Source organism: Empidonax traillii, unplaced genomic scaffold, assembly GCF_003031625.1.
Source record: "Empidonax traillii isolate 1590-97213 ecotype Southwest subspecies unplaced genomic scaffold, ASM303162v1 scaffold558:size415862, whole genome shotgun sequence".
Classification (NCBI taxonomy): Eukaryota; Metazoa; Chordata; class Aves; order Passeriformes; family Tyrannidae; genus Empidonax; species Empidonax traillii.
In genome coordinates this window covers 166,474-187,813 of record NW_020955751.1, presented here as the reverse complement: position 1 = coordinate 187,813, position 21,340 = coordinate 166,474, and the positions used below count along the sequence as shown (strand labels likewise).

General features: G+C 47.6%; 2 protein-coding genes across 4 annotated transcripts in view; one reads left to right on the top strand and one right to left on the bottom strand.

Moving 5' to 3' along the window:
- NME7 (NME/NM23 family member 7) overlaps nucleotides 1–1,077 on the top strand; it is a 90,223-nt gene extending 89,146 nt beyond the window's left edge. For all 3 annotated transcript variants that reach the window (XM_027897758.1, XM_027897759.1, XM_027897760.1), the window contains exon 12: nucleotides 813–1,077. In XM_027897758.1, coding sequence (XP_027753559.1) covers nucleotides 813–845 — 33 coding nt within the window. In that variant the 3' untranslated portion in view covers nucleotides 846–1,077. The remainder of the gene's footprint in view (nucleotides 1–812) is intronic.
- On the bottom strand, nucleotides 891–16,126 carry ATP1B1 (ATPase Na+/K+ transporting subunit beta 1). Its single transcript, XM_027897762.1, has 6 exons — nucleotides 15,812–16,126; nucleotides 13,062–13,190; nucleotides 5,864–6,019; nucleotides 4,928–5,112; nucleotides 2,969–3,049; nucleotides 891–2,317 (listed from the first exon to the last, which is right to left on the bottom strand). Exons 1-6 carry the CDS (start codon nucleotides 15,909–15,911, stop codon nucleotides 2,051–2,053), a joined length of 918 nt encoding a protein of 305 aa, XP_027753563.1. The 5' UTR covers nucleotides 15,912–16,126; the 3' UTR covers nucleotides 891–2,050.
- Between the last annotated feature and the right edge of the window lie 5,214 nt (nucleotides 16,127–21,340).

The following is a 21,340-nucleotide window of genomic DNA, read 5'->3' as shown; positions in this document are numbered from 1 at the left end:
TCCATCAGGGAATATTATAGAGCTTTCCTCACAGCTTCTTTGTTAAGCCCTTGCCTTGCTATAAACATAGAGCAGCAAATGAAACAGCTGAAGTGCAATTTCTGCCGGCACCTGCTCCTTGGGAACAACGTGAAACAGCTTAAGGAATGCAGAAACCAGCATGGCCTGTACTGAAACCAGGCTTTTCCTTCTAGCAAATGGCAAAAAGCTTAGCATCTTGCTTTTCCAGTATTAATGTGTTTAGATTAGGAAGTCTTTATCAAGCTGCTTGCTCTAGGGTAGTCATGTTTTGCCACTTTACACGGAGAAATTCTTCCCATAATCTGCATCATGCAGCATAAAGTGAGCCTGACTCCTGCAGGAAGCCAGCTGCCGTGTTTTGTCACATCTGAGCAGCCCATCAGGCACAGCCTGTCCTCAGTGCTGGCCACTGGCCCAACAGCAACACACTGCAAGTTGCTGCCATGAAACTCTCGTGACCTCAGCGTGCACCTTCCCTTCTGGCTGCACAGCACACACTGGTGCAGGAAGCTTTGAGCTGCACTGAGGATCAACCATTTTACTTGTGGTTATGGCTAGAGCACATGGCATATGCCTCCAGATGTGGAGAGCTTGTAGTAATGGGGAAGGGACTTCTTGGATTCCTGACAGGCACGGCCTCAGCAGCCTCTAATCCATGGCCGGGAGAGGGGAAAACAAGTCACTAACAGACACCAGCGCTAATGGGTAACAGCTCAATCTTTCAAATGTTTCAACTCCCTTCCACTGAGACCATCTGGGACTGATAAAGGTGTATTTTCTGTTTGAAATAGGTGCAGTACTTCTTCAAGATTCTGGACAACTAACAGCCTCCATCCTTACCCCCTGCAAAAGACATGCACACAGAACAGTGTGTTCATTCATTTATTTGTCCAATGTTTTCAACCTGACTGAAATACAAGATCAACAAGAGCACTGTACTCCTGGCTATTATTACATGTTAGAACATAGAGTTTTGCACTTTAGACAACATTTAACACCATTCTATGGGGTACTGCATTGCTTTAATAAAGTTTAAAATAAAGTTTTATTTTCAAACATGTGACTTTGGTTTATTTCATACATTACACTTTCTTGCAGAAAAAATAAAATTGTACAACTGCATAAATATAAAATTCTTCCACCATGAAAATGGCTAAAACATTCAATAAAGACATTAGCACCACAGTGTGCGATGCCTTCAGCAGGAAAAAAAAAAAAAAAAAGAAAGAAAGAAAGAAAGAAAAGAAAATATACAAAGCAAAGAGTTATGCCTATCACTGAGTAAAGTGATAGCCTGACCCAGTCTCTCACACAGCATACTGGAGGATGAGGGAAGAGGTGGAGAGACAGCATTCGCTACAAAGCACAGTACACAATCATCTACTCTCTTTATCTTCACTTAAGTTAGTTTCCCCTGCCACCCCTCCAAATAAAATACCCTAACACCACAGAAAAGCCAGAAGCCTTATGGAGTGCTGTTAAATATCGTCTCACAGGTGGGCCTTTCTTTGAGAAGGAACAAAATAATGAGAAGTATCATGCCAGTTCTAGTCCCATTGAGTATTTACACCTTGGACAGCAAAAATCTTTGCTCACAAGAAGTAGAAAACAGATACAATACATGGCTTGAAAAATGACCAGAGTATGCACCTATAGTACTGTACACTAAATAAAATACACAAGGCAGCAATACTTAGGGGCCAGAAACACTGCTTACTACAAGTCAGTTATGGAATCATAATTTACAGTAAAAATGGGCATGTCCCAAGGCTCAATTTTGTTTTCTTTTGTCATTTACAGTAGAATAAATATTTGTCGCTATTGCTACACTTTGTTTACATTCTAACCTAGTAAATGCAGAAAGCTAGTGTAAAGCATATAGATTACGTGTAGGTCCCATACGTATGACAGTTTGTTCAAGACTAGTAAGTTTTCTTTTTTGTTCTTTTTTTTTTTTTTTTTAACCTTTTTAAATGGCTAGGAGGAGGAGGAGGAGGAGGAGGGGGGAGGAAGAGAGTTGTGCTTACAATCAGCTGCTTTTTATGTCAAATTTAATATCAAAGCGTCCCTGGAAGCGGTCCTTGTCGCTGTAGACGATGTTCTGGCCGTAGGCCCTGCACTCCACGCGCACCTCCATGTCGTAGGTCAGGTTGGTGAACTGCACGGCCACGAGCGGCTGCAGGTACCGCGGCTGCAGCAGTTTGCCGTAGTAGGGGTAGTACTGCAGGCCAAAGCCAGGGAAGCCGCCCATCCCGTAGTACTCCACCGTGCCTATTTTGTCTACATCTTCCTCTCGCTAGAGGTGGGAAAAGGAAGCACAACCAATGACAATCACCCGTTGCTCCTCCTTTGGCAGCCCTTTTCCCTAGCGGCGTTTGTTTCCCAGCAAGACTCTGACCTCTGCTTTGGTCATCGCTGACCCCCAACTTGGCAGCATGAAGATGTCCCAGCGGTAGAGAGGACAAGTCAGCGCTATCTAATCAATGCACACACAATAAGCACCTTTCTGCACACCTCAGACAGGAAAAGAGCCTTGCCTTATTTAAAACCACAGCCACTTTATGCAATTGGAAACCACCACACCTTCCTATTGCATCCATGCACAATCTTGGGCTACAATTTGCTCTTTCTCAGCTGCTTCACAAATGCCTAGTATGAAATCTCTTTCCTGGAATCCCTTTTTCAGGTTCAGCACAGCACTTGAAAGCAAAATGGCTACTTTTGAGGATACCTTCAGCTATCTGGCCCTGCTTTTACCCTCCACTGTGAGGGCAGCACAAACTCATCCATCAGTGGGACTTTGAGTAGCTTTTGTTCTGGAGGGGGAGATACACCCCAAGCAAGAACCATCCCATTTGTCTGTGGAAAGGCATAGAGGGGTAACTACACTTGGACAAAGACTTAGTCATCCCCTGCAGCTTCACAACTCTATTATACTTTAACTTACCTTGGCAGTGCAGTGAACAGGGATGAGATACTGGTTGTATTTTGCCATAACCTCCACAGGGAGGCTTTCATTTTCTGGAGCCTAGAAGAAATCCAGAACAAGGGGACATTACATAGTGGACACTTCTCTACAGACCAGAGCACCTTTGAAGCAGTAAAGCTCAGCAGAACTGAACACATTAACTGGAATCCTTTCTAGAACAGTTCCAGAGGCAACAGCTCCTGGTGGTTCTTGGGACAGACAAATAGCATAACACAACTAAAACCAGAAGAACTTAGCCCAAGCAGAACTGTTGTTTGTTCTTACAGCTTTACCTGCTGTGGATACAAATGGGTAAGTCTGTTTTTAATTCCATGGTGCCACTGGGGTAAGCGCTTCACCGCAGAGTGCCCATAGCTAGCAGAGCTTGTTTGTTTGTGCAAAGCTCAAGCAGTGGCAGGAAAAAATGCACTGTGGAGGATTGGCCACCTGCCTGCCAGGTGTGCAGTCAGGACTGGATATGCATAAGAAAGAACAAAGAGTGGGAGTCACACCCTGACATTGCTGAACTTCGACACCACCTACAAGGAAGGACAAAAGCTCTGGGTGTCAGGGCAACTCTGACAGCCCAACCATTAACCCAGTTGGTCTTCGGTCTCTTTAAGTGCAGTAGTTTTGCTCGACAACCTCGCAGTTTCAGATCTGCTTTACACACACCTTGCCCAGCGCAAGAGTTACAGTGTCTCTGCTGGAGCGTGTAATAAGGAGTACAAATACTGCCTTGGATACACATGCCATTTTTAAATGAATCATGTAAAATCATTCCTTGACTAGAGCCTCCTGTCTAATACAGTCTGGAGCTTTCCACAGCTCCACGGCAAAGAAAAGAGGAACACACCAAACCCTTCGCTTCCCCAGCCATCAAATGTGCACATCTCATGTCATCCCACAGCCACCACAGACCAGCATAGCAGGTTCCTTCTCAAATGCACTGACTGTTTTCACCACAAATCAGATAAAACAGAATTAAACTCATTTCTTTTATCGTGGGACAGGCTCCACTAAAAGAATGTTCCTCAGGACTTGTTAGCTAGACTGCACCATTCCCTGTCCTCGACTGCCCTGACAGATGGTGGTGAAGGCAGCGTAGCACACCATTTGCACTGTTCTCCATCCAGAAGATGGAGTGGCAGGTTTTGCACACCACCTTATTCAACAGCACATGCTTTGACACTGCATTCTTGAAGACATTTTTGCATCTAAAGGTATTAGGGAAAAAAAAACCCAGAAGTAAAAGCCATGCACGTCTAGATTAACATCCCTCAGCATTACTGCAAATTTGCCTTCAGGTGCAGCACAGAGCAACCAGGTGACAGAGACATCTTATAGCCTCTGGGAAATCACATTAAATAACCTATAGATCTCCTCGCCGTTCTTGCAGCTGTGCCTGACTTTCAAATGTAGTTTACTTTTTATAGCCTGTGTTTCTGTCTGGTTGTTAATATTAGCACTTCATCATTTGATTAAGCAGTTTTAGCAAGGCAGACAAGTGTACACTGCCTGAGGAAAGAATGGAGTGGATCAGGGCATGACACAATGTACTGATGTTACTACAGATAGAGTTGGTCTAGGATGGTCCCATGGAAGCATACAGTAATTTAAAATGGGGCTTATGGTTTGAACAAAACACCCTGTTACAGGAACTTCATTAGCAGGCTCAGAAGTTACCTGCTCAATAACCAGGAAGTTGTACTGTAAGGTTCACTGCTACTTGTTACCATCTTGAAGTGCACAGTTTTCACTACTTTTTAATGAAAAGTGTTTTTAAACTCAATTACTTAAATGGTCTCACAATTTATCCTCTGCAGAAAAGGCTTGATACTGATCTCTTTCCAGAAACCCAATAGCAGGCACAGTAAATCTGCAGCCAGCTCCTCCTCCTGATCAGCAGCTTCTGATAGAAAGGGAAGAGATACTTGCCTGAGGTTTGAAGCCAATAATTCTGTTGAGCTTGACGAGGATGCATGGTTTGCCATCTCTGTACCCAAAGGTGGGATCGCTTAATCCAGAACAGTTTTCCAGCCATTCACGTTTGAATTTGCAGACCTTCTTCTGACCCTGGACATCATTATATGGTCCTCTCTCTTTGTAGTCAGAAGGTGTGTCTGTCACAGCAGGGGAATGAAAAGGAAACCATATGCAATGAGATCTTTTGCTTATCAAGAACAGAAACGTTTATACTTCCCAGTGTAGTTTGGATTTCCCCCTCGCCCAGGCAGTTAAGTGACACCACAGACCTATGCACAGCTGCCCGCCACCTGGGGGCTGGTCCCAGATCAGATTGAAGGGTTTTGTTTTATAACTGAGGATTCTTCCAGAATGCAAGGTTTGAAATCACATTTTAAATCACCTGGCTCAAAGAGGTTTTTTTTTTTTTTACAAGCAGGTTCCCTTCAGATTTGATATGCACATATTATATGAGGTGATAGTCTCATTTACATGATTACATATAACCTATTAAAGGTTAACACTTCCCAGATGTTTGGCTGCATCTCATCAAGAGGACCAACACTGGGTTTAGCAAAGTTGTGAGTAAAACCCCCATGGCTTTCAGAGAGGATAAGGTCAGCACCACGTGCTTCAGAGAGTCAGCTGCAACTTTCTCCAAGTGAAGTGTGTGAGCTCCCAGCCATATAACCTCTACAATAAGCTGTGGTCTGTCCTGTCCAAACAACATTAATGAGCAGCCATATGACTGAAACCAGAACCTGTGGTTTACCAACTGCCAGTTTACTGCCTCTGGCTGCAGTAAAGGGAACAGCTGAAGACCAAGCCGACCACTGCTCACTCTCAGCTTCTGGTAAACCTGACAGAGAGGCATCAGTCAGAATCCTATAGGAAATAATCGAGACTTACCCCCACAATCCTGAAATACTATGTTTTCAGTTTGTTGATCAGCACTGTAGTCCTTTAAGAAATTCTCGAGGTTCCTTACATATGGATCGTAACTTTTGGGATCAGAGGCAGTAAAGGAAATTTCTGTCTTTTGAACCTGGGGGACTTGAGTCAGTCCTAAGAAAAGCAAAATCAGGAAGAAAACATAAAGTACACCTTAGGGTTACATAGCCTTCAGGCAATACAATGCACACCAAGAACATAACTCCTAATAATAATCATCTCTGTTTTTCAGACTTAAGAACTTTGACAAAACAGCTTGAGCTCACTAGAGAAGTTCTTACTCCTCTTTCTAACAACAATTTTGCATATTTATCAAAATGTTTGCATCAGGTAAGCAGACAAAACCCACAAAATACAGAAGGGAGGCTACAAGTCAAGACCCTCCTCAAGAAGAACGGTTAACCACAGGTCCACTGTGCACTTCCGCCTCCTCCTCAAGGACAGAAGGGAAGCTGTCTGCATGCAAGACCAACCACACAGAATGTACATATCCCTAACAGGTTGACTTAAAAGCCTGCAAAACACACTGTGTTTAGGCTACATCTGAGCTGTCCACTCATAAACCCTTCCAATAAAAGACAAGAGAAGTTCCCCAAGTCAGGTCACTCCCTGCTAGCTGTAATCCACATTGCCTCTGCGTAGTCTTGTAGGATGCAGGGCAGGAGACATTTTCTCCCTCAGTAAACTCATCAGCCTGATCGCTGCCTCCACTCTTCTCACTGCGTAAGTGGGTATTTCTGGCTGCAGAACTCATCTTCTGAGCTCTCTCATCAGAAGCTCATCACCAAGTAGATGAGTAGGAAATGCCACCACACAGGAGAGTTTGTTTAAAAGACTCTCCAGATTCTGAGCTGTATTGACTGGCTCTGCTTTAGACTTTAGGAGGATGAATAGAAAAATAATGCATGGAAAAGAGAAGGGACTATAGACAAGAAAAGCCTACAGATGATGAAAAGCACCAACTCCTTTGCCCTTCATTGTAGAACTTGGAAGTAGTTGCTCCTGTGCAATGTTAGGTCACATTTTAATTGAATGTATTGACGCATGGCTAACACTTTAAAACTTAAGTAATGGGAACGGAGTTCATGCTGCTTTTGTGGCAGCCGCGGTAAATATTGAGGTCTTGACTTCATTTCAGTTTGTCACCTTCATTTTAGTAAGATCAAGAAAAGAAACAGGGGAGCAGCATTTGCTTTGACAGCTTTCAGAACAGGCCGGTTGCCAACAAGTTCCTTTGGTGCAAAACACCGGCAGCTTAGCTGGTTGGCCCCAACCCACTAGAGCTTGTGACTCCAGCAATTTTTCCAAAGTTAGTTAAGTGCTTCTGCTTAGTCCCTCCTCAAACCAACTCACCACTCCCCCTACGCACCCCCCCTCCACCACCCACTAACTTGGAATTTGTAACCTAGGACAAAGATTAGCTTTGTTCCCCTAAACACAGTTCCCGGTCACTTAAGATTGCGAGACGTCCAGCAAGGAGCTCAGATGCTTCCCACTTTTTTCCATGAAGCAGCTTTAACTGCCCCGAACTCCCTCTGATACAAACCGACCAGGCTGAGTTTAGAAGCAACTTACTATTCTACTAGCAGAATTACATCCTGCCTTCCAAAGTTAGTGGCTTTCAACCCCCTTTCAAGCAATTACTTATTTTCTTGCTTCACAAACAGTCATATATAAATACACCAGATTCAATTTTAGTAAGGGACTTAAATCCCGTCCTGCCAAGCCCTTCTCACATTACCAGCCAGCTGGGAAGCAATAGGCTCAGAGTCACCTGAAATGGCTGTCTAGAATTGCAGGAGAGGCAGGCCAGACCTTGGGTACTCTCCTGGGTCTGCCTTTTCCAGAGTTCAAGTTAGAGGTGTGTCATTCAAGTGAATACATATGGGGAGGGGGAGGGGGCAGAAATCAAGAAACCGTGGCCAGGTTTGTTAAGCTTGGTCAGGCAAGTTAAGATGTTAGTTTTGCTCAGCACTTCCCCACATCTCTTTCCTATCTTGGCCAAGGTAACACATAAGGACACCCACACAGGCCTGGCAAAGGTGAAGTGAAGGTCAGCAATACACACCCTGCGGTCTGTAAAAGCCACCCACAACATCCCTGTTCTCTCTTTAGGAGAACCCAGCCACTGATAGGTACAGTCCAAAGCCAGCCCTCTGCTCCTGGACAAGTGACTTGGGTGGGAGAACAGACTCCCATCCCAAAGCATCCCTGTCTTGCAAGTCTTCACAGAACTGCACTGAAGCCCAGGCAGTACCACCACACAGCTCTTCCAGTGGCCAGCACAAGGAAACCACCATTCCTGCCAAGTAGCCTGTGGCCATCACTGGGCTGCTTTCTTGCTAGCTGGGGGCATTTCCAGATACTCTGATGAACCAGACTAGACGAGGCTTTGGTACAGCAGTGCTTTCTTTGTTTAGGGCAAGAGCAGAGTGGAGATCAATCTTTCCACTGATGAAGCAAGGAAGTAAATCTTCCTGATTTACTTGAAAGACTTGTCATGAAAAATACATTTGTAAAATTAGGATAAAGTTATTACTTACTGGCTTCCACCACAACCTCCCTTCTGACATGCCTGCAACTGACTGAATGCAGAGCCCTAAGCAGTGATTTATTACTTCCTTGTTTTCCATCTGTACATCCCATAGCCAAAATAAAAGCTTCAGTGCTGTTATCGGAGCAGCACAATCATTGAATTCTTCTTAAGCAATCTTGTGTAAAAAAACAAGGTGTGTTGTATGATGACAGAAGGTAACCTCTGCAGAACACTAACCTTTCTGGAACAATCACCCCCACTAGGTAACTGAAGCAAGTAGGGACGAGAAAAAAAAAAATACTAAGCTGAGCCATTAGAGTGCTACCTCCCGTGGGCTGCTAGACATCCAAGTGAGTGTGTGGCTCCAGTGAGTTACTGGCATGAATGAAGCTCTAAGGGTTTTCATGCACATGAGGAAGTCCTAGGAAGAAAAGAAACAAAGCCTCAAGTGCATTCACAGCCAAGAGTATAAACCCTCTCCCCCCACCTTCAGACTGCAATGTATGTACGCAGTTCCATGTCTCATGTTATTACCACAGAGATGCACAGTGGTGTCATCATGTGGCAATGCTCTTCCTCCCACAGGAAAGAATCAACTTATTGCTAAAATACTGACAAACTAGAAAATTGCTGCAATTGGCTCTTAAGAGTTTCTTGCTGGGCAATATGATTCCCATCTTCATTTGACTGACACTGTTCACATAAATGATGAGTGATGCCTTGACTTGGTAATAGACACCACTTTCTGTTGTCTGTCTGTGAATGTACAAGGATATGAAACACCAAAAAACCCCATGTAAAGTCATGTGGTGGTTTGTTTGGTTTTTTTTTCTAGCTACACTTCCACTTTCAAAACACTGTTGCAGATTAAAATCACCTTTATTCAAGTTCATTTAAAAAACAATTCTCTACATCATAGATGTTATCATTTTAAGTTGTAAGAGTAAGACTTGAGGTACATGTATCCTGAGGGTGAAGAGAAAGAAACTAATAGTGGGAAGTGAGGCTTGTTATTAGGAATGGTTGTATAAGTCCGTAGTAACCTCCTTTGCTTCATGATACAATGGTCATTTTAAGTACCATGTAATCTTGGTTCAGAATGAGTCTGAACACTCCTAGGATGACACAGATGACAAACTGAGTGATTACTACATCCCACTTCCCCCCACCAGCCCACTAAATGAGGATAGATTTTAAAAGCCTCCCTAGCAAGAAATGTCCTTCCCAGCTTCCAGTCACCCTCTACTTCATCCCCAAAGTTCAAAAAGCAAGTGCAAGTGTTCTACAAACACAGCAAAACCTGCTTGATAGTAACGTCCCTGGAGTTGAGATTCAGAGATTTTTCCAAGCATAGGTGCTGAGACAACAAGAGATAGAGGCAAAGACGTGGAACTTCACAGGAGGGAGCACATGTTCCTTTGAGGCCTTCCTGCCACCTCCCTGCTGCTCTCCATGCTAAATAAGCCAAGTGGAGGACACGTACCAGAGAAGCCTTTTCCATGACGCACTCACGGCCCAGGCAGCACTTGAAGCAGGGACACCTGAAATCCCCTGGCAGGAGCAGGGATTCTTTCTTCCAGTCACCACTTAAAAAGTACCTCAGGCAGCAGTGAGCTCTGTCCTCTAATGCCAGCCCCAGTGATGGGATAACCAGATGCTGTTCCACAGGATGTGCGCCACAAGATGGCAGGATACACAGCCCGATTTTTATTGGGATGAGGAAGGGGAGGAAGATTATTTTTTAAACACTCAGTACACTGTTTAAGAGGCAATATCCTCATCCTTCCCTATTAGCAGGGTAAGTCCTCTATGCTTAAAGCAGAGTCCGAGCCTGCAGCACACGTGGAACTGGGAGGTGGGGCTGTCGCAGTGGCAGGCCTGGACAAGGTGAACTGCACCATCCCTTCCCCCACCACAAGACAAAAGAAGGAAAAAAATAGTATAATGGAAAGGTACAATACTCAGCTTGCCCTGAAGCCCTGCATAACATTCCTGTTGTGTTCAATGCAGAAACCAATTACCATATTAATGACACTTGGCTACAAAAATAGCACTTTATGGCTTTCAATGTTATACCCATGTCAATAACTCAATAAAACACCCTGTAGGTTCTGTTGCTGTTATGAAATCTGTTGTATTTCAGAACAAGAATGATATTCTAGCAGCTCCTACGGCATTTTTTCCTGCAAACCTCGAAGGGAAGCCTAGTTTCCCCTTTCTCAGATATTGTGGGCTGACACAACAGGGACTTGCCCAAGAAGTACAGAGCACTCTAACAAGAATAAAACCAAGTTTTCTGGCCTCCTAGAAAATCCAGGGCTTTATCAAGCTGCCAGTATACTTACTCGGCTTGTGAATTTTCCCATAAGAACTAGGAATTAGAATTGCACAACATCCTATTTTATACAGTTAATCATCTGCAGATGTCTTAAATCACAAAAAATTCCAGTTTGGTGCTCACCAAATGCAGCAGTGAACCCTGTCAGAGCAGCATTTGTGCTTGCAGCACAGGGTAATATAGGCATTGCTGACCTCCCAAAGACAGCAGTGCAGCAACTCGCTACCTTGTCCATTTCTCTGAAAGCCTACATCAAAGGGCTATTTCTGACTTGTGGCCTAATGGCTGCTGTGCTACAGGACAAGGAACATACTGGACATAAAGAGCCAGCCTGCACCATGCCTTACACCCAGCTTGTCCACATCTGTAGAAAAAGCTGTCGCATGATGCCCTGCCAAAAGGGCCCAGCGCTATTAATCTAATAATTATTTCCTTGCAGTTATATGCATGTGACATTGCAGCTTGGTTCAAAGCCCTTGTTTACTGGCTGCCCACTGTCATGTATTTAGGGAGCTGGATTTCATTCTCCTTGATTTCAGTACATGTCCTGAAAGCCCATTATGAAAGATCCCCAAGAACCTTTTCATTGTTCCTCCATTTTGATTCCTGCAGTACACGCTACAAGAGCATCTTGAAATTCAATTCCTTTTCTTTGTTTAGAAAAAAAAAAAAAGCCCCAGAAAAACCGGCGGAGTATACAATTAAGAGATGAATAAATATCTTCTGCAGGCTGAAGTCTTTCACAGAAATTTTACCAGAGTTGCTTTGGAATTGGAATTGTAAACTGCTACTTCACAGAAAGCAAACAGTTTATTTAGAATGAGTAATTATGTGACATCTGGCTAAACAGCAGGTCTATCTGGATGAGACTCAAGATCCATGGGCTTCTTTGCTAATTATTTCACGTCTGGTGAGACCACTGGACTTCAGCCGGGGAAAAATATGTTATTAAGTAACAACTACCCCGCCATTAGCCATGTTGGCTTTTCAGATGCAGCTAATGTCTCTGGGTACTATCAGTGACAGTCTTTCCTGCAGATGTCAGGGCCCACTAGAGATGAAAAGACCACTTTCAGTGCTTAAGGCTACATTTACCCCAGCCATGGTGGTACATAAAGAAGAGCCACACACTAACACAGCAGTTCCATATCTGTTGTGTCTTTAAAAAGTGCTGTTGGAAAAAGCATTTATTTGCAAAAGATGATCCTTTGCTGAGATATAACACCATTTGGTGATGGCGACATTCATTCCCCGTGTTTAGGGCAGAGATTCACAGCACTGCAGACGGCAGGGCTGCAAGACACAGTGCAGCACCAGAGCCAACTTCTGTAGCTACAAGCCATCAGCCTCACAATTGTCACTTAAATACCACTGTTATTAAAAGCTTCTGAACTGTTTTACAGAGCAACTGGAGACGGATCGTTAGGAACCCCAGTGCCAAGCAGCCTCAAGGTCATTTGTAATGTGGGAAAGCAGCAGTTGCGCAGCTCCCCCCCGCGCTCTGAGCCGCCGCTGGCTGCGGCGGGGATCGGATAGCGCAGCGCGGCCTGGACAGGCGGAGCAGGGAACCTGCGGCAAGGGCTACTCACTCCATTTGCCCCCACCCGAGGCAGGCTGGCCAAAGACACTGCTAAGGTCATCATTTTAATTTCGAGCAGAGATTTCTTTTGTCTATGTAAAGACAGGTCACATATTAGCAGCTAAAAGACCCACCTTTAACCTCCCACGACACAGTCAACTGAAATACCCACTAGCGGAGGCTACCCCACCTCGAGATCACACACTGTAGTTCAGTGTTGGATAAAACTAGTCAGTAAGCACACCCAGAACCGGGATTGCCCTCTTTCTCCTTGCTCATGCCAGTTCCACCAGAAAAAAAAAATCAACATTTTACCTTTGTCCCTTTCACTTACCCACAGTGAAACAGAGTTAGCTATGAAGAAAAAAACCCCGAACTTAGCTTCCTCATACAACCAGTTCCCAAAAGTGAAGCCTCTTAGCCTCACTTCATCACTTTGGCACAGGGGAAGGGAAAAGCAAACCAAGTTTAAGCTCCTCTCAGAGAGGAGACATCTTTCATGTGATGCAACCTTTAATTCTAGCAGGATTGCCTTCAAGCCCCAGTACTGCTAACACAGAAGGCTGAGAACATACCCACCCCCTACAAATATGTGTTGCAGCAACGACATGCTTATTTCATCCTCCTTCTTGAGGTGAGTAACCAACTCCGCCTCCCCAGAACAGCTTGCACCAAGTCAAATACAGGCCTCCTATTTAGTTACCTGGAGGTGCCACTCGATCCTGGTATTTGGGCTCAAATTCACTGACAGTGAGCAACATCACTTGGATGGTCCCAATGAATATACCTGCCAGGCAACCGTAGAAGATGACATAGAAGAGGAGGATCTTAACTGCAAGAGAAAACAAACAGAAAGAGAAATCAAATCAAGCCCTCACAGCAGTCACGTTTCAGGACAGAATTTCGCACCATTGCCACTTGAAAGGAAGAGCCAGCACACTGAATTCAGATGTTCAAAATATATAGGTAACAGTGAGATTATGTCCTGATGCAGACAGGAAATGTAAATCACTTCAGTTTTTTAGGGGGCAGGAAGCATAAGCCCCTGAAAATCTAGAAATCTATGAATCAGGATTTGGGATTATAAAAGACTAAACTGCATTCCCTCATATTTTTAAGGATCCCTTGGCTGACCCAGAACTACCGTAGCGGGCTCTTGCAGCTGACAGACTGTCAGTGATCCAGGTGCCCAAGAGCAAAAGGCCAAATCATGGGTGTGCTTGGGGTTCAAAGCTATTTTTGGGAGCAGTAACAGTAAATGTTTCATTCAGGTTTACAAGCAATTGTAAAGCCTGATCCCTCCTAGTAATTCAAGCTGTCATCTTCAATAAAGACAACAGAAACAGAATTCAGGCCCAAATTAGCTCCAGTACTTCACCTCAAATGTAGGAAAGCACTCATAACATGTCACAGTACTGCAGATTCACCAGCCTTGTGTGCCTACAAAGGCACTCTGGCACTGGTCACACCAATTAAAGAGTTAATTATGTAATAATGAACGATTGGATGTAGTTTTGGTCTAAAGGGAATGTCTAGAACAATCTTGAGGTGGAGGGGCAGAGGGAAGAACAAGGAGAAGAGACTGGAGATGCAGGATGGCTCAGACTCTGGGTATCAGTTACCAGTTTACGAGGATTATCTCAGCTGCTTAACTGCACAGTAACATGCCGTACTACACATCACCAGGCTGCCTACAAGGATAAACCAGCCCATGCCAAGCAACTATATGCTAATCAGGCTGCAGGAAAAAGCAGAGGCCAAAGAGTACTTGAGAGTGAGCTTGCTTGGTCTCAGACTGTCCTCATCTAGTTACAAACAAAACAGACGTAGTTTATTTGAAGGACCTGAAGTGATGAGCGACAAGGGAAGGGGAGGAAGCAGTAGGTAGAAGTATTCCTCCTCACTCCCCAACCCCATCATTAAAAAAAAAAAAAAAAAAAGCAGCACTACCTCACTGGAGAAGCCTCACAATGAAAGCTGGCTGTTCTGGTCGTTTAAAGTCTATGAAAGACAGGCAAGCAGGAGGGACAGCCAGCAACACAGAGGCTGAGGGACAGTCAGAAAGGCACTCCATCCTCTCGTCTTCCTCTTGTGCACCAGAGGCAGAGGAGGCAGCCAGGGCTGGAGGACGGAGCTGGGTGAAGTAACGTGGTGCTCCAGGAGTTAAAGCACTCTTTGGTATCCAGGCAGCGTAAAGCAAATGGCCGTGACGTCAGGGACGTGTGGAAATTTTTTCCAGAGCACGGTCATAGGAGGTGCTGTTGTAACAAACCAAACACTAATTCTGTTGTCTGCAGCGTAATGCCTTTGAGTTTTGTAACATCAAAAGGTAAACGCTGGGAGGTAGCTTATTTAATCAGGTTTCCAGCCAGGATGCTCTAAACGCCAAAGACACCTTAAAGGTCAAAAGCACTCCAAGGTCTCAGAAAAAAACGCAGTGGGTCTAGGAATCGAGCACCACAGGGTTGAACGAGAAAGCCTCCTGCAACAGGTAGGCTTATAACAGAAGAATCTGATCATCAGCCTGCAGATCGACTCAGCAAATGCAAATCAGTCCTAGGCGGATAGGTACGGGCACTCTGGGAGAAGGACCTGGTTCAGCCTCCGCGTTTGAAGCACTGCGCAGTTGCCTGGTGCCTCAGGAGCAGAAAATACCTATCCATGCGCACCCACAACCCAATTCTGCTCACGTAAAGATACGGCAGATGCCTGCTCTAGTCCGCCCGTCAGAGCTGGCGGCTCTGGATGTGGCATCTCCGGCTGATCCACTACAACAGGAGCTGAATTCAACATCGCAAGGGTGGCAACAGCAGCTGTGGTTGGCAGCAACTGGAAGACTGTCTATTTGCATAAAGAAATTGTTAAAAGCCTCTTTAGTCTAAACGGTATTTGTACAGCACCCACGGAATACATCATGAGCATATAATCAGGAATGCACATTGAGCCATTTCCTTCTTGCGGAGACATTAAAAGTCAATTGCTACCTCTCGACGGAGTAAAACTCGTTTGGTTTCATTTATCCAGAGAAAATACACCAAAAAAAAAAAAAAAAAAAAGAAAAAAAAAGAAAGAGCCACTGTGCGGTCTAAAGCAGATGAGGGCTGGGAGGTCAGGTTCCCCCGACGGCGATGCTCCCGGGCCGGGCCAGCCGCCGGGAAAGGAAGGAGACCCAAGGACGAGACGCCCTCGGACAAGGTCGGCCCGACCCTGCCTCACCCCCGGCCCCACCTGGAGCCGCACACAGGGGCAGGGCCCGCCGGCCCCCACGTGGCCCCACGGGGCACCGAAGGGAGCGGACAGAGGGACCCCGTCCCTCCCTCCTTCGCCCCGCGGGGACGCCCCGTCCCCAGCACCCCCCGCCCCGGCCGCAGCCCCGCCGCAGCCGGCGGAGGCGGAGCGCCGGGGCCGTGCTGCAGCGCCCGCCGCATCGCCGCCCCCCGGCCCCGCACTCACACCAGCTGCCCCCGGTGCGGCCCAGCAGCTCCTTCTTCTCCGAGTTCCAGATGAATTTCTTCCAGTTGCCGTCGGCGTCCTTGGCCTTCCCGCGGGCCATGGCGAGCGGCGGGGCGGGCGAGCGGCGTGGAGAGGTCTACAGCCCTCGGGGGACGGAGGGGGCAGGGCCCGGCCGGGCTCCGCGGCACCAGGAAGGTGCGGGTGGGTGCGCCCGCCCCGGCGGCGCCGGCCAGGCGGGGCAGAGCAGGGGAACGGCCGGGGGGACGCGAGAGCGCTGGGGAGAGCGCGGCGGAGCGCACGGGGCACGGAGCAGCCGCGCTCCCCGCGCCGCGCCCCTTCATATAGAGCGCGGGCTCCGCCCCGCCCGCGGTCCCGCCAATGCGCGCCCGCCGATGCTCCGGAGGAGGGCTCTGCTCGGGTGGGGCGGGCCCCGGGGCCGGGCGGGGCGCGCTGGGAGCGCGGCGGCGGCGGGGCGGAAGCTGGGTGGGGGGGTCTCTGCGGCACAGGCACTGGTACCGTCAGCGTGGGTCGGTGCCGGCTGCCCCGCCGCGCACCCGAGTTCTGACTCGCCGGGTCGGGTTGCGGCGGGAGGAGAGAGGCTGCGCGCCCGTCTGCGCCCGTCTGCGCCCGTCTGTGTGCCCGTCTCTGTCCCCGTGCGTGCGCGTGCCCGTTCCCGTGCGCCCTCGAGGGACGTGGGCACGCGCCCCTCGCCCGGCCGTGGCTGCACCCGCGCGTGTGAGCGCGCGCGCCCACACACCTGAGCGCGCGGGCCCGCGCACGTGCCCGCCTGTTCCCAGTGTTCTCGCCCCTCCCGCTCCGTGTCGGTCCCGGCTCCGCGCGACCGAGGTGATCGGCCGGGCACTGCTGAGTATCTCCTCGCTCCCTCCCCTCCTCCTGCTCTGCTCCTGCTCCTGGCGGCCCCGCATGAGCCGCCGGCCCCGCCACGCTCCGCCGGGCTCACGTGTAGCGCGGATGCAGAACACGGAACGCAAACGGCGCTCCCCTCCCGGCCCCGCTCTGCCGACCGTGCGCTGGGGCATCTGCCGGAGGGGCGGCCGGGCAGGGGTTCCCCTGCACCGGGGCGGGAGGGGGAGACAGGACTCACACACGCGACAGCCGCAGCCGCCCTTGCGGGGTGACCTTCAGGGCGCTGCCAAACGCCACTGCCGCACCCTCGGCCCGGCCCGCAGGGGGTTGGGGTTTCTCTGCAGGGACACCTCTGCGATCACAATTAACCACGGTGCCTTGATCCCACAGTACCGTTATGAGACAGTGAAATTACATCTGGAAATCCAAGCATATTTGGATTTACCTCTGAATTTTCTTTTGGGTTGCAACATTATATTCCATATATTTTCTTGTCCTTAAGCTACTGATACTTTAACTCCATCCTCCTATTTTTTTGAGATCTGGGAATTGCGCTGAAAGCATATAAGATTGGCCGTTCCTTGGTACCACCTATCAGGTGCATGTTCTGGAGATTACCTGCCAGAATGACCTAGCGTGGAATTGACCACCGCCCTGCCACCCAGCCAACCTGAGCATGTTCTTCTCGGGTCTCAAGAAGTGGCCACCGTTGTCTCCTACCCTCCCTAGGTCATTAAAAATAGCAGTCAGGAGAGACAAGTCATAATGTGGCACCCTTCTCCAAGTGATCCATGGCTACAAACCAGAATCAGTCCCTGAAGCAACTGAGACTGGCTTTTTTAGGCTGTCAGCCTTAACTTACTGCACCCACACTAGGTCCAGACAGGCCAGATACCCTCAAGGTCACACCACCATTCATGGTACTGTCTGAGCACAGCCTCCTTAGCTTCAGGCATACAACCAGACTTCTCAAAGCCATGAAGGCTTGTGGGTTAGAGGCACAGAGAGGATATGTGCCTAGAAGGCTGTATTTAATTGGGAGTGTCTGCTTTGCTGAATGCTCCATGATACATTATACATGATCAAAGAGAGCCAGGTGTGCCACACGAATTTGCATCCTGGGTTAGGAGAATCAGCTCTCAGTGGTGTTTTTGCGACAGGAAGGAGCTGGTCAGCCACAGGGAAGAGGATAACTCTAATCCCTCTTTTCTCCTTGGTGTCTGGTCAGAGCTGGTCTTTTAAAGAAACCTGCTGATGGTGGGTGATAACAAAAGCAAACACAGACAGCAGTATCTGATACCCAAGCGAACATCATCTACGCTGCAGGGAGGACAGTATCAGTTACAAGTTAAGGCAGCTGTGATTACAATCAAGCCAATAAATAGATGAGCACTGCTGAAGGAAAAAACACCCATTTTTAACTCCCCAGACCTTAGCACAGTTACTGCTTTCACCAACTAGTCTGTTCTTCTCAGCTGCTGGGATGCCCAGTCTGCACTGGCCACTGGGGAGCTGAACCAATTCTCCTTCTAATGCCCTGGGTGCAATTTACAGCCCAGGTATACTACTCTACAGAGGGCAGCAGTTTGGGAATTATGTATAGGTGTGTGGTGGTGTCACCCAAGCATCAAACCTACTCACCAGACAACCTGCCCTTGAATGCTGTGTCTTGTGTTATCCATGGGCCAGGGCCCAGTTCATCTGGTCTGCAGAGGAAAACACCACGAGTTAGTTCAAGGCACGTGCAACAGCAGCAGTTAGTGCAGCCCTCTCCTACTTACCTTCTGTCTGAGAAAGGGGGTCACCCAAAATAAAACAGGGATGGGATATTCAGGGATGCTCATGGTGATACTAAAATCAGGGAAGATTTGAACAAGAATACACTCTTCCACAGCATTATTTTCTATGACTGCAGAGAATGGGTTTGGAGAAAGCAACTACAGAGTATCTAAATAACTATCACAATTACACTGTAAATGGCCACCCAAAAACATGGTCTTCCTCTGAGCACACTCACACCTTCACTACAAGCTCTAGTGGTGCTGGTGGAAGCTGAACTGCGAGAGCTGGCTTCATCAGTGTTTGTTCAAGGATCACCGTGAAACTCTCTCCTCTTCCTGCAAGCATCTGTAATTCTGTATAAATACACAGAGAAGTCCTGTTGGATTGGCAGTGTCCAGTGATACCAAATCCTCACAAATGCACAGGTTGGGGTGTGCAGGATCTGGAATGGGCAAAAGGCCCTCCATGAGGGTTGCATACCATCCCTACAAACTCTTTTACACAACCGAAAACTCTGTCCCACGCATGCCCAGTACACACACTTTACTTGATGTCTGTGAATCATCCTCTCAGAATCAGCAGAACTAATAGGCAAAAAGGTGCCAAATTTTATTCAAATTTACTGTTTGTTTGGCTGTGCAGATATCAATCAGGCCGTCTCTAAGGCCACTACTATATGATCTGATCTTTTAAGGTGATAAGGGCCTGAGGCAACATTGGAAACTGCCAAGAACAAAATGTGCAAAGCAATGTATGTCCAAGAGATTAGCTGCGGGATGAAGAACGGGGCTGGGGAGAGCTGTGCACCGGCACTCAGGAAGGAACAATCTACAAGATAGAAGTTGCTAAGGGTTTGTCTCACTGCCTTGAGCAGTTAGCATGTGAAGAGAACTCTGATTTTCTCCGGTGGGTTTGGTCATAGCCATCAATGAGATTCCTGCTTCCTTTGAGTCTCCTGCCTTGAGAGACTGGGAGAAAGCACTTAGGGCAAGGAAAGGTGTCTCACTATGGAGCAGGAGGGTGAATAATTACTTCTAATGAAGCAGCAAAACGTAGAGCCCAGCGCAGAGCAAAGCAAAGTAACGATTTGTGTGGCTTGGTGACTATTCTGCCCTTTAGTGACATTTGGAGGGAAATGAGATTGTGCTGCTGGTGGTCACATACAGGAACTCTGGGTAATGTGTGATCTAGAAACGTCTCTGATGGTGGCTGTGGATGATGCTGTCATCTGCAGCAGCAGGAGACAGGCATGCCAGGGTGGGGAGTCCCTCACAGACTGCAGGTCCAAGTGCTAACCATAAGGTGACGGAAGTGTGAGAAATGGCCTCAGAAAGTTACTATTTGTGGGCTGCCACTGGGGCTCCTCAGGCTGGCATGCCCAGGAGCTGGAAAAGGGCAGTTGGCCAAGAGCTTGGCACCAAGCCTGCATCACACTCAACAGGTGAGGAAAAAACAGGTGACAAGATCTGCCTCAGCCCTGCAGACCACAGTCAAGATGCTTGGTGTCAAAGAGGCATTTTATACTTCTCTGGAAGCTGCAAGAGGCCGTGAAGGGGAGAGGTGTAACCCTTGAGAGCTGCCCTCAGTGTCCCAGCAAGGCATGTGCTGGTGTTTGATCCCCACACCAGCATCTTGGTCTTACTGGACACTGCTTTAGGATTGTCCTCCAACTTTCTGCCTGGGAGGTTCAGGAGAAAGAAGCCCACTCAGTGGCTGCTACACAATTTAACACTATAAGCAGTCTCCCAGAACTCAGTATGACAAAAGTAGCTTTCAAGTCTTCCTTCCTTCTCTCCTTGTCCCCCTTACAGATGTGGGGTCATTAGGGATTTTATAATGGCCAGTCTCTTCGCGAACGAAGAACCGGGGAAGGTCTTTCCACCTTCCAGCCTGCGCATTGGATTTTTTAGGTGAGACACAGTGTGCGCGGAACTGAGCCCACCCTTTAATCCTGAGGTTCATCTGCCGGGGCCAAGCGAGCTTGGACGGTGGCAGCGAGGTCCTCAGGATGTAGATGGATTGCCTTATGGGCTAACGAGCTCCATCTGCCCGGGGAGGGGCCCCGACCGGGAATCGAACCCGGGTCTCTGCAGTGACAGTGCAGTGAATTTTCCCCTGGACCACCGGGGGCTCCCCATTAGGGATTAGACTTATATGCTATGGTCCTCTGAGCACAATGATTAATTACACTTGAACAGATCAATTGTATATAGCTATGCAAGCTGAGGTAACTAAATTCAAAAATTCGAGAACTGGTAGACACTGAAAAAGTAAATTTATGTAGAAATAGCCTGCCCCCCAAATCCTGATAAGGGACCACTATTCTTTTCTTTAATATCAGTTTGATAGTTGTGTGGGAGTGCCTGCACAGCTCGCACTTGGCAAAATGTTGTGGAAGACAACAGCTGATAAGACAGATAAGTGACTGTAAACAGCATGTACAGATGGAAAACCCAAAAGTGTCTGAGAGGTCATTTGCCCCAAACTGATTGGAAACTGATGGAAGAGGGACATAATCACCAGGCCTTAGCTGATTATACTAAAGAGGATGGCAACTATCAGCTGGATTAAACAGTAACCAGGGAAAGACAATTTTGAGACAAAGAATGAGTTGGTCTGAAAGGCTGTATAAAAGAAACAGAGAAAATGGTAATGGAGCAGGGAGAGTCTTCAGACTGTCAAAAGCAGCCTGGCACATCATAATCTCTGTTAAGATCAGATGCAGAAGCTCCAACACTGGCACCAACATGTGGCCTGATGCTGTGGGGTGCAGCATGTAGGGACTCACACTTTGGGACGGTGTGTGGGACCTGCTGGCACGCCTTCTCACAGCAGGTGCATTAGCTGATTGTAGGGAGTAGCGTGGAGCTGGAGTGGCCC